The 13,351-nt window shown below is 34.2% G+C and overlaps 2 protein-coding genes across 2 annotated transcripts; one reads left to right on the forward strand and one right to left on the reverse strand.

Annotated features, from left to right (window-relative positions):
• The first annotated feature begins 28 nt into the window (after positions 1-28).
• Positions 29-2,213, forward strand: LOC134251610 (dynactin subunit 5-like). The gene is made up of 7 exons (XM_062734018.1): positions 29-184; positions 376-444; positions 682-800; positions 976-1,087; positions 1,553-1,655; positions 1,771-1,888; positions 2,032-2,213. Coding segments are annotated over exons 1-7 (570 nt in total). The 5' UTR covers positions 29-136; the 3' UTR covers positions 2,033-2,213.
• A 731-nt stretch (positions 2,214-2,944) lies between these two features.
• Positions 2,945-13,058, reverse strand: LOC134251608 (putative neutral sphingomyelinase). The gene is made up of 8 exons (XM_062734016.1): positions 12,925-13,058; positions 11,919-12,021; positions 11,132-11,208; positions 10,675-10,858; positions 8,974-9,177; positions 5,375-5,498; positions 4,266-4,382; positions 2,945-3,624 (listed from the first exon to the last, which is right to left on the reverse strand). Exons 1-8 carry the CDS (start codon positions 12,969-12,971, stop codon positions 3,263-3,265), a joined length of 1,218 nt encoding a protein of 405 aa, XP_062590000.1. The 5' UTR covers positions 12,972-13,058; the 3' UTR covers positions 2,945-3,262.
• Between the last annotated feature and the right edge of the window lie 293 nt (positions 13,059-13,351).

Genomic DNA, 13,351 nt, shown 5'->3' on the forward strand with positions numbered 1-13,351 from the left:
CATAGTACGAATTATTTAAAGCACAAATTAGCTTATTACGAAAACCGAATCATTGTTGGCCGAGTTAACATTATTTAGAAAAAAAAAATCATTTTGTTTTTTATTTGGCGATTTATTGAACATTGATAGATTTCAAATGGAGCTACAAGATGAATTTTATAATAATGCCGAGTATATAGAAACGGTATGTATTAGTGTTATTATTAAACTCTTGTTTTAGTTTTAACCATGATTGTTTTCCGAAATGACGTAGCTCGAATTTTCTCTATTATTAAGAATAAAATGAAATGCAGTGATCAAATATTACATTTGTGACAGTTTACAAAAGATTATGTAACCTTTTAAATATACATTACCACTACCTTTTTATTACAGGCATCGGGAAATAAAGTGAGTCGACAGTCTGTTTTGTGTGGAAGTCAAAACATTGTTATTAATGGAAAAGTAAGTGACTGTTAATGTTATTGAATAAGAATTAAGATTTTATACATATTTAGGTCTTCCCTCTATTTTATGTTGACAGTGCATTTGTTAGGGTGAGTGCAGACAGTGCTAGTTTAAATGAAGAACATTTTATTTACTATATATCTGTAAAAGATCCATTTAATATCCCGACACGTTTATTATTTGTTGAACTTTTGTTGTTATTCTCAGGAGAACATGTATTCTTTTATTTTGTAGACTATAATAATGACAGATTGTGTGATTCGTGGAGATTTAGCCAATGTGCGAATTGGAAGACATTGTGTTGTCAGCAAAAGAGCAGTGATAAGGCCACCATTTAAAAAATTTAGTAAAGGGTAGGTGTATATTATACAGGTTTAGATGTACGCGACGTTACAGGGCATGTTAGACCTTTCTTTTTTTTTTTTTAAAAAAATGTATGCAAGAATTGAGAATAAAATATACAATTGTACAAGACTCCACTATACATTCAATTCACTGTGCAATATTTAATTAATTTACTCTTTTCAGTGTGGCATTCTTTCCTCTTCACATAGGAGATCATGTGTTTATAGAAGAAGATTCTGTTGTAAATGCAGCACAAGTTGGGAATTATGTTCATATAGGGAAAAATTGTGTCATAGTAAGTCTCCTGATCTCATATTGTGCATACATAAAAGTGCATTTTACAGATTATGGCTTACCTAATAGTTGAATTTTCAGAATATTATCTAGGATATACTTATTTTCTCCCCTTGGAAACTGTTTGCTGTGTGTAAAATGTTAAACAAAGAGGAAGGCATTCAATGTCAAATCTAGTTATCACAAACTTGATGGAACCAAGAAAAAATAACGATTTTTTAGAGTTTGAGATATTGATAGATTCTCAAATACATGTACTTTAAGGAAAAGGTAGACAGGAATTCCAAAAATAATCCATGTAATACGGTTTTTGATAAATATGAAATATTGATATTAAGAAATAAGTTTAATACTACTCATGTATAACTTGACAATTTCTTTTAACAGTGATTCATGTTCCTGCATAATCTATGTACTGTAGTAACAGCACTAAGTTTCTGTTATAATGATTTGCTCTATTTTATAGGGCAGGCGGTGTGTGTTGAAGGATTGCTGTGCTATTGCTGACAACACAGTTCTCCCCCCTGAGACGGTGGTCCCTCCCTTCACTGTGTTCTCAGGCTCACCAGGTTTGTTCTTGTTACTTCATAGTTTAATTATCATCATCTACTGCATGAAAGAACAGATTTATTTCTGAAATAGAAAGGTTTGTTGATTGCATGATTGTATATTTGCTTCATGTAGGACGATTTACTGAAGAGTTGCCAGAATGTACTCAAGATTTAATGGTTGATGTGACTGTTAGCTATTATCAGCATTTTAAGGCAACACCGTCCAGTAAATCCAAAGACAGACACAGATAGTAAGTAAGCAAATATTCTGCAGTTAAGTGTAGATTTAAATAATTAATTGATACCTGTTACTCTCATAGCAAAAGAAATAACATACTAGTATTATATATATATCATTCTTCCTGATCTTCAATGTTTGTATTTTAATTTTCAGGTCCCAGAGTGAAATGAACAAGGACCATGATCTAGTGCAATACATGTATATCATTATGAACTTTATTTATTAAATTGTGCTTTGCCTTTTTCATTTACAGTCACTGTTACAGCTTCATTCACACATGTAAATAGTAGAAAACATAACAAAAACTAATAAATATGAAAACTTGCATCTTCAAATTGTTTTTTATCATATGCATTGGTCAGAGACCAGAAAAGCTTATGGTAGAGTGTATCCTTTGTTTGTTTGTCTATAAACATTTTTTTTGCCTTATGTTCGAAGAAAAGATGGCTTTTTTTTTCTGTGTGAAAATCCGACATTATGTTAATATATTAATATTAACCTTCCTAATAATTTTTAAACCTAAAAAGTTTGAGAGAAAATATTTGACAAAGTTATACATTCATATGAGAGGTTTAATATTTAGCAAATATATTTTCTGCTATTCATCCAAGCAATCTTGTCGGTCATATAATTATACTTCACACAAAGGCTGCTTATGACTGGTGTCTCAACCTTGACCCAAGTTCATTTAAAGAAGTACTTAAAAGGTCACTGTCAAAAAATGTTTCATTTTGTCCTGACCTTGTCTTGAAATAGAGAAATTTTGAAAGCTTGTACATGGCATTAAGATTACCAATAACCTGTGAGTGGGTTATGACCTTGACTCAAAGGCCATTAAATCAAAGTCTTTATTTTAAATTATGGACACAAGGGTTAGCTTGAGCTTAAGTTGGGAGAAAATTGGGTAATTCATGCAATCAAGGAAAACATAAATAACCAGAGGTTACAGAGCTCATTTAATTAATGTTTCTTTTATTAGGTAAGAAACACAGAATCATTGATCTATATTAAAATTTTGTTTTCCTTTTCAATTATGCCTTTTAGCAGAACTTAGAAATAACAAAAATTGAAATAAAACTTCATTTATTTTGCTGTGCATCCATAGCAATAACACTTATATTGTATATGCAAAAATTGGTCAGGTAACATATAACAGTGAAAAATATGTCATAGGATTTCAGTGTCCTGATATGAAATATACAAAAATCAAATAATTTATCACAGGAATGTTGAAGCTTTTTAAATATTCAGTAAAATAAATCAATAAGTAACTGTGACTCCTGTTACAAAATAAACTCTGTAGACAAAGAAAAATGTACAATTATAATTATGCTCTTCCATGCTTTGAGCATGTATATTCTGGAATGTCCAGTAAAAAGTTAGCTTAGTTTTGTTTGATCCTTCTCTTAACACTAGAACATAGATTATTTATATCCTTCTCTGCTCCAGTTAGACCTTTATATTCTATCTTATTAATGATCAGCTTGTAAAACAGGAAGAAAGCCACCAGTAAGGTCAAGGTCACAAAAGTAACGGCCCTGGCGATGACGACTAGATGACTGCTCTCTCTCTCCATCTCCGTACACCAGAAGCCATACAGAGCGATAGTACACACCACACACAGGACAGTGTAGAAAAGGTTGTCAGATTTGGCTTTCTTCAAGCCATTCTGTACAATGGTCGTAGACTCCAAGAGAAGATCGTACAGTTTGTTCTCATCTCTTGTATCCGGAGATTGTCCAGAATCTGTAATGATAAAACATCTGATATTGGCATTTAACAACACTTAAGCTGTTCAGATATCAGATAGTATGTTTGTCCAAATTTTATTTCCTAGACAGCTACATACCTGCATTTTGTATTTAACAATTAATTTAAAAGATGTCTCCTTTATTTCAAGGAAATCTATAGTAGCTAGTTTGAAAATCCAGTGACAAGACTTAAAAACACATGTAGATGACATTAAAGAGTTGTGCCCCTTGACAGAATGACATTAAAGAGTTGTGCCCCTTGACAGAAAATTATCAGTAGTGACCCTCTTTTTATACCCCCCGCTTGAAAAGTGGGAGGGTATATAGTAATCGTTAATTCCGTCCGTCCGTCCATCTGTTACGCTTTGGGGTACCCATCTCTTATCTGCAACTCCTCTTACACCACTGAATGAAATTTGATGAAACTTTCACAGAATCTTTATTACATATTGCCATTGTGCACCTCCTATTTTACTTTTTGATCCAACACATATTTTTGGTTTCCCATAGCAAAACATGGACACTGCCATTTATACACATATGGGAGGCGGGGGGTATCATTTAGTGAGCCCATTGCTCACAGTACCTCTAGTTTTCTAAAGTCAAGATGTTTAAAAGACTTGACTTTGAATGTACCTTTTTTCCTCTGGATTTGTAGGAGAGCTGTGACTCCTTCATGGTCAGAGTAGTTGTAGGGCTTGTCTGGAATTTTCCCAAAGTCAAGTTTACAGCTGGACACCTCTACCTCCACTCCTAAAAGTACAAACATATTCCCAATGTACAGGTATTAAAGTATGAGAAATTAACACTGACAGGGCATTGTCAAACAAAGTCATTAAAGCTCATTCCTATCAGTTAAAAAATCTGTGAGTAGCTCAAATCTATGAATGCTACACTCACTCACAGTCATTATCAGATGCATTTCATATGCAGGTCTGGCATGGGCCCAGCCCATCCATTCAATGTTCTGCCCTCATGATAAAAATGACCTCTTCAAAGCGACCCTCTATAAATCTTTAATCCTGTATTCATGTACTAGCATTATCTCAATTATTAATTTTGTTTTTCAAATATATATTAACTGAAAAATCTAGAAGTGTTCATTCTCCTATATAAACTATTCAAATAGACAGAAAATACTGTATGTATACATAATTTGGCATATTCAAAATTTAGCGTAATCACTGGGTTTGAAGTTGTTGGCGTGATAGTAAATTAGCGCTACACATACTCATTCAGTGTATTGTATATGTAAATGATTCTTAGCGGTATTCATGAACTAGCACATTGTTGTCAGCGCCAAAGACGCTAAAATATGAATCCCATTTTTTAAATAAAGTACACATACAGTAGTTATGATGAATTCTCCAATTAATTTTTGCACTCAACAAATACTTACATATTACTGTACCATTAATTCAGATATCTAGGAGTTAAATTTTGGTTTTTGACTTATGATTACTGGAAAAACCAATATCTTTATTGATGATGAAATTTATTTCTTCTGAAAATTCCAATGATTATCATTGACAAAAGGTGGGACATACATTCTAAAGATTCTTTCATGCAGGAAATGAACATTTAATTAATGTCAAGTTCTAGTGCTTTAAGATTTTTGTTCAAATTTATTATTGCACATGTAATAGGTTAACTATAATCTCTTGAAGACTTTATGTGGTAAGCTCCTTTGGATTATTCCTATACTGGTACAATGTAATTTTATTGACCTATGAACCTGTACTGACCTTGGTTGACCTTATACAGGAGGTAATCTAATCGCCTTCCAACTGGTTCCAACCTCTGAACATTGTGTGTACTGAAGCTGTTATCTTTTCTCTCATTAGTGTGACCTGATTCATTCTCTTCATTCTACATAAAAGCAGGAAATGTCTGACAATACAAATCATACTGAATGAAAGAAAAAGTGAGCAAGCTCACATACCCCATGCTCCCCCAAAACTCAAAGTGCTGAAAATCCTGGAAAAAATGAAAGAATCGAAATTTCCCGGTAATATGCACATCTACAAATTGTGTCCTAAATATCTGCAAAGTTTGATGAAATTCTGTGCAGCGGTTTATGAGGAGTTGCGCTGACAAACTGTTCATCACTATATTCAAGATATCCCCAAAAATCTAAGTTGTAAAGTGCCGAAATTCCCAGAAAAATAAAGGATTCAGAATTTCCTGGTAAAATGCACATCTATACATTGTGTCCTAAATATCTGCAAGGTCTGACGAAATTATGTGCAGCAGTTTATGAGGGGTCGCGCTGACAAAATGTTCATCTGTATATTCAAGGTATGGCAAAAAATCTAATTTGAAAAGTGTCAAAATTCCCAGAAAAATAAAGGATTCAGATTTTCCTGAAAAATAAAAAAATCGGATTTTCCTGGTAATATGCACATCTACACACTTTGTCCTAAATATCTCCAAAGTTTGACGAAAATCTGTGCAGCGGTTTATGAGGAGTTGCGCTGACAAAATCTTCATCTCTATATTCAAGGTATGACCAAAAATCTAATTTGAAAAGTGTGGAAATTCTAAGAAAAAATAAAGGAATCGGAATTTCCTGGTAATTAATATGCACATCTACACATTGTGTCCTAAACATCTTTAAAGTTTGACAAAATTCTATAAAGCGGTTTATGAGGAGTTGCGCTGACAAACTGTTCATCTCTATATAAAAGGTATCGCCAAAAACCTAAGTTTTTAGTGCGGAAATTCCCGGAAAAATTTAGGAATCGGAATTTCCTGGTAATATGCACATCTACATATTGTGTCCTAAATATCTCCAAAGTTTGACGAAATTCTGTGCAGCGGTTTATGAGGAGTTGCGCTGACAAACTGTTCATCATTATATTCAAGATATCCCCAAAAATCTAAGTTGTAAAGTGCCGAAATTCCAAGAAAAATAAAGGATTCAGAATTTCCTGGTAAAATGCACATCTATACATTGTCCTAAATATCTGCAAAGTCTGACGAAATTCTGTGCAGTGGTTTATGAGGGGTCGCGCCAACAAAATGTTCATCTGTATATTCAAGATATCCCAAAAAATCTAATTTGAAACGTGCCAAAATTCCCAGAAAAATAAAGGAATCGGATTTTTATGGTAATATGCACATCTACATATCGTGTCCTAAATATCTCCAAAGTTTGACGAAATTCTGTGCAGCGGTTTATGAGGAGTTGCGCTGACAAACTGTTCATCTATATAGTCAAGGTATGGCCAAATGCCCAAGTTAAAAAATGCGGAAAATATCTGCAAAGTTTGATGAAATTCTGTGCAGCGGTTTATGAGGGGTCGCACTGACAAAATGTTCATCTGTATGTTCAAGGTATGGCCAAAAACCTAAGTTGAAAAGTGTGGAAATTCTAAGAAAAAATAAAGGAATCGGAATTTCCTGGTAATATGCACATCTACACATTGTGTCCTAAATACCTGCAAAGTTTGACGAAATTCTGTGCAGCGGTTTATGAGGAGTTGCGCTGACAAACTGTTCATCACTATATAAAAGGTATGGCCAAAAACCTAAGTTGAAAAGTGTGGAAATTCTAAGAAAAAAAAGGAATCGGAATTTCCTGGTAATATGCACATCTACACATTGTGTCCTAAATACCTGCAAAGTTTGACGAAATTCTGTGCAGCGGTTTATGAGGAGTTGCGCTGACAAACTGTTCATCTCTATATAAAAGGTATGGCCAAAAACCTAAGTTGAAAAGTGTGGAAATTCTAAGAAAAAATAAAGGAATCGGAATTTCCTGGTAATATGCATATCTACACATTGTGTCCTAAATACATGCAAAGTTTGACGAAATTCTGTGCAGCGGTTTATGAGGAGTTGCGCTGACAAACTGTTCATCTCTATATAAAAGGTATGGCCAAAAACCTAAGTTTTTAGGCGGAAATTCTAAGAAAAAAATAAAGAAATCGGAATTTCCTGGTAATGTGCATATCTACACATTGTGTCCTAAATACCTGCAAAGTTTGACGAAATTCTGTGCAGCGGTTTATGAGGAGTTGCGCTGACAAACTGTTCATCTTTATATTCATGGTATGGCCAAAGGCCTACATTAAAAAGTGCGGAAATTCCCGGAAAAAAAGGAATCGGAATTTCCTGGTAATATGCACATCTACACATTGTGTCCTAAATACCTGCAAAGTTTGACGAAATTCTGTGCAGCGGTTTATGAGGAGTTGCGCTGACAAAAAAAAGGACCGACTGACTGACTGACTGACACTCTTACGGACGGGTCAAAAACATTATACCTCACGCAACTAGTTGCGTGGGGTATAAAAACATTATACCTCACGTAACTAGTTGCGAGTGGTATAATAACTGATTTATCTCAATTGATAACTTGTAGATTGATTACAATTACATGTATTATTACTCTCTATGTTTTAAATGTTAGGTTTCCTAAATTTCAAATCCGCTCACTCCATATTCTGTTATTCTTAATTCTCTAAAGATAAACAAATCATGCACATTTTTTTTATATTGAGTAACCATTATATAGTGGGGTTCCATAGCCGCTGTAAAATTTAGCTTTTTGCTTGCTCAAAGGTATGCCAATAATTTTGGTGGACACACAGTTCCATGATGTGTTAAGAGTAAGTTAACCTTACAGATGCTTTTTCAATATGTTTAATATCCCACTATACAGTATAAGTTTCTGTATCTCCGAGTATTCCAACTAAAAACATATTATGTAAAACACATAACTGAATTGTTCTGGGTGCCACTTGGTGCACAATTTTAATGGATGTAAGGGAAGCTGATGAATGTGAATACACCCTCCCCACGGGAGTATAATAAGCTGTTGACAGTCTTAATTCTATAATCTGTAAATATAGGTTTAGTGCTAAATTACTGACTAGTGTTCTTTAATGATTCTGCCCTCAGAATCTCCATTCCATTTGGATAAGTGCTTGGGTATCTTGACAATATTAAGCCTAAATGCTATTGAATACTGTCATTACAAAGCACTTTAAGCTTATTGTTTTGACAATTGGAAAAATCTGATTAAATATTCCCACAGAAATTAAAGATACATGCTGCATGAATCTAATTTCATTCTGAGAATTGAGAAACAAAGAAATCAGTGGATGAAAATACTGACTGCTAGAGTTCTAAAAGTTAGAAACATCACATAAAAGTATAAATGATATACATGTGTAAGGTATTCAATATTTTGAAGTTAATGCATTTTTCATACTAAAATTTCTGTTACACTGTAAACATTACGGGAAGAATTTTCTTAATGATTTTTAAATGGAATATTGATTTGAACTATAAATACAAGCATCAACAAAGTTTTGCCATTTGAACCAATAAATCATACCTTTGCAAGCCAGCAGTCATGCAAATTGCCATTTGTCATAATCAATTTGTATCCCAGGTCAGAAGGTCGGAGGTTAAAGTCACCCCCGACAATGACTACATCACATGATTCTGAGGTGTACTTGATGAACTGACTCATGTCAAAAGCCTGAGCCACACGATGAGCAATGTATTCATCTGAGGCCATGTCGTACTCAGCATGTAACTGGAATAAGAATTCAAGAGTTCTCAAAAGGGTTAATAAAATCTACATGTATGCTCAGTGGGATGAATCCCTCAAAACTCTACATTAATTATTATTACATCAATTAATATTCTAATAAATCAAAAACAAAAAGCAAAGATCACTAACAATTTTGATACAATCATGAATCAATGAAATCAGGATTGTATATCAGCCTAAATGGCCCCCTATTAGCCTTAGGGCCAGGCCTAGGGTCCAAGGGCTAATATGCGGGGCCTTAATTGGGCTGATACAACATATGATGTGGATTTTAGTACGAAAATTAACTTAAAATTGAATACGTGAGTTCCAATTACATTCATTAATTCATCCCAAACGCAGAATGTTCAGTGCGTATAAACATTATACATACAAGCATTATTGATGATTAAAACTAAAATCATATAGCTGATGCTATGTGATTTTGTGAAAACTAAAATTTAAAGCAGGGACATACAGGCAACCAGATGAAAATGAAAGTTATTCTATATTTCTTTATAATGAGTAGCTGTGTAAAAAGATAAACATATACATGTACTATAACTGTTTTGTCCCAGTTTCAAAACAGTACATCTAACTCAGTCGATGATGACTGTTTTTCAACAGATATAAGATGCATTTAGACACATTTTCTTTATTCATTTCTTATATTCCTACAGGTAAATGTATAGAGCAATTACACAAGAGATTATAGTATTTCTTTGGCAAATGCCCCTAATTAACAGAGAATTTAATCCCCGTAACCTGAATGTGACCAGAAAATCTCAAAGAAATAGATAGGTGCCTACACAAGAGATTTGAAACCGTATCATCAAAAGTAAGGCAATAATTCTGTACAAAAATACCTTTCAAATGGTATATAATGATTGTACTATTAATATCTGTATACTGTAAATTCCTTATTATATGCGAGGAATTTATTATCAAATAATTTTGTGAGAGGCAAATAATAAATAAAATTACTCGCTTTTATTTTTATGGTGCTGTATTACTGGTAATCCATGTAAATTCTCTTGATCAGCCATCCATTTGCGAATAATAATTCTCATGATTTGGGGTTAAAAAGCAATTTCACAATGATAAGTACTTGTAAAAAATAAGGAATCTACAACTTCAACTAGACTATCTATATGTTGCAAAAATTTATTTTTTAAGGTGATTATAGACATATTTTCTAGTTTCTGTTCTTTCCATAAAACTAGAAAACAGATCTAGGCTCACTGGTTGCAGTATTGACTTAACTCTTAAATAATGATACTCTAGACCTGTTAGTTTTGTAACGGGAGAGGAGAATATGCAGCGGACCAGACCAGGATTTGAACCCATGCAGGCCCCCTGAAACTCCAGTCAGGTGCTCTACTGACTGAGCTATCTAGTCACTGGTAATCGAACTCTGTTGACCGCCACCGTTTCAAATACATGTTAATGTTCATTGAGGAGAGTTTGATGTAATTTTACATTGAAGCAATGCATACTTACATGTGTGCAATAAATGTTGAAACTTAAGCCTTGAAAGGTCACTCTACAGAGCCCTAATCCCTTTCCACCAAACCAGTCCCCATGCTGGACCTTGTGAAAGTAGCCATTTAATGGGAACAAATGGTAAAATGAATCCTCAATGATGAGCTTGGAGAAGACACAGACACCACTACCAATGGTCCCACTTTAACATTATATCAATTGAATTAGACATGATTCAAATGTTGTTCTAAAAGATTACTTTGTACTGCAAAATTTTGTACTGTACATAAGCTAAGACTCATTTAATTATTCAGTCAATTTGTTTTCTACAAGGATTAGGCCTACAATAAAATTAATATTTAGAAAATTCATCTTTTATTATCAAGTATGAACTGTATGAAGTAACATTTTTAAAATATACACTTGTGTAATAAAAAAGTTTTCTATAACTTACATCATAGGAACTCAACTCTACCTTTGAAAATAATGAGAATATGGCATCACCTTCAATATATGCTGTTGAAGAAGTTTAAAATCACTTTCAGTCCACACCTTTATACAAAAATAAAACATCAGTATTAAATCTAGTAATATAAAAATTTAATGCCGTAAATGTAAAAAAAAAAAAATACCACAATGCCAATCAATACAAAAGAGCCGTACTATACTTTGGATATTGTGGGTGGAAATAGATATCTTGGTCAGTTCACACAAGATATTTATATGGATCAATTTATTTTGCATGCACATTGTGTTAAGTTAACCAAGTAAAAATAATTTTAAAAGTTGAAGAGAATTCAGAACAATAATGGCAAGGGAAAAAAATATACAGGACCAGTCTATGATTTAAACAAGTCCCACTCTCCCTTCCCCCAGAACTCTTAACAGAACTCTAGACAGGTGCCCTGCGAACTAGACTAGATATATAGATCAATCTGCCTGACCACCATATCCCCCCTCCCTATAAATGTTTCACCGTAAAGACACCCACCCAGCTCTTCCCTTATCTGTAACATCCACGGTGGAAATGTGACCAAGCACTCCTCTGCATTTAAAAATATTAAGTTTTTCAATGTTACTTGAAATAGAAGAAAAGTATCCCCTGAAGTATAACAAATACCATACCTCCTGCAGTACATGTATAACTATATCATACCTCCTGCAGTGTAACTATATCATACCTCCTGCAATATAACTATATCTGAATCATACCACCTGCAGTTTAACTATATCATACCTCCTGCAGTATAACTGAATCATACCTCCTGCAGTATAACTATATCATATCTCCCCTTTCCAATCTCCTCTGCAATAGCCTGAAATCTCTCTTTTCTGTACTTGCATGCGAAAGGCACTGGCACACCCCTAAATGTATATCAAGAAAGTATAAGGAAAATGATATGAATGTTTAAAAAAAAGTGAGTTTTTACACAGGAATCTGCACTTTGATCATCACTCTACTGACCAAGACATGAACAGCTGATGAACTTAGCTGCAGATCTGTAGCTGGTTGGTCTTAAAAAAATTATGATGAAAGACCAGAGAGCTCATGACACCCATTGAAAAAAGTGTGTATTTATGCACACAAAAACTGACAAAGAGTACCGTTTCTTGATTTATTTCTCAGTATATTTTACATTTGTTGACTATGTTCAAGGCCAATCAAGGGCAACTTGCATTTTGTTGGACCAAAGAAACAAACTGTTTGTCTGCCTGAGGCTGTTCAGGCAGACAGTTTGGTTCGAGGGTCGACAAAGCGCATTTTGCCTGAGAGCACTAGCTGAGTTTTGTTATACTTTCTATTTTGACATTTTTTGACATGTATCTTGTAGTTGTCTTCCGTGATGTAACCTCAGGTCTGTCACTTAATGAAACACCAACGAATGCAAATGAGATTAAACCCCACCCATTGTGTGACGTAAGCGGTCCAACATCTCATCAACAGGTCCAACATCTCACTCAGCGGTCATAGATTTTTTTTATCCCCGTTCAGTAAAACATTAGAAATGTTAAGACTACAGATCTGCAGCTAAAGATGAGCTCATATCGGTCATGGCTTGGTCAATCAAATGACTCTGTTGACTTCATTGATAAAATTGCGAACTGCCTTAGTTCATATTTACAAGTGATTTAAACAGTCATTAAACATAGAATTATTAAAACAGAAAGTAGCTACCAACAAGGCAACAACTGATTATGATTGAGGAAATGCGAACTAGAAAAATATGTATTAAATCAGAAATTACTATATGCAACACACAGGCATACCAGCAATTCAGTGTCAAAACCTGCAATGAAAATTTTGCGTCTTCCATCGTAAGGATACAACCAGACGCAGCTCCGACTCCGAGGCTCGGAAGAAGTCGATCGACGGATGTTTACAATGATTGATTAGTAGTTGATCTGAAGACAGCCTAAATTCCGGAATACTTGAACGAAAGGCCCATGGACCACAATGCTCACCTATGCATATTTTCCTTGTGGTTGACTTATTTTGACCCTAAACATTAACACACTTTGATCAAGACCCCCTTTCCTTATCTATAAACTACAGAAGAGTTATTACCAGGAAGGGAGACAAAACAGTCAAGAGGGGGAGTTGGAGGGTGAAAACAAGTTGAAATAAGCACACTGAGACAGTACAGACACCTGGGGCTCGTTTCTCAAAAAGGCCTACGACCAGGCGTAAGCTTAG

This window comes from Saccostrea cucullata, unplaced genomic scaffold (genome assembly GCF_032062105.1).
Source record: "Saccostrea cucullata isolate Sc308-1 unplaced genomic scaffold, CSIRO_AGI_Scuc_v1 ctg37, whole genome shotgun sequence".
Taxonomy (NCBI): domain Eukaryota; kingdom Metazoa; phylum Mollusca; class Bivalvia; order Ostreida; family Ostreidae; genus Saccostrea; species Saccostrea cuccullata.

What these genes read in the sequence shown, in the direction of transcription:
- LOC134251608 (XM_062734016.1), bottom strand. Translation starts at nt 12,971, where the DNA reads ATGGAAGACGCAAAATTTTCATTGCAGGTTTTGACACTGAATTGCTG. An exon ending in ATGACTGCTGGCTTGCAAAG is followed by an intron (nt 5,499 to 8,973) that starts GTATGATTTATT and finishes GCTTTTATGTAG; the next exon opens with AATGAAGAGAATGAATCAGG. An exon ending in ACAAATCCAGAGGAAAAAAG is followed by an intron (nt 3,625 to 4,265) that starts GTACATTCAAAG and finishes TTATCATTACAG; the next exon opens with ATTCTGGACAATCTCCGGAT.
- LOC134251610 (XM_062734018.1), top strand. Translation starts at nt 137, where the DNA reads ATGGAGCTACAAGATGAATTTTATAATAATGCCGAGTATATAGAAACG. An exon ending in TAGGGAAAAATTGTGTCATA is followed by an intron (nt 1,088 to 1,552) that starts GTAAGTCTCCTG and finishes TCTATTTTATAG; the next exon opens with GGCAGGCGGTGTGTGTTGAA. An exon ending in TGTGTTCTCAGGCTCACCAG is followed by an intron (nt 1,656 to 1,770) that starts GTTTGTTCTTGT and finishes TGCTTCATGTAG; the next exon opens with GACGATTTACTGAAGAGTTG.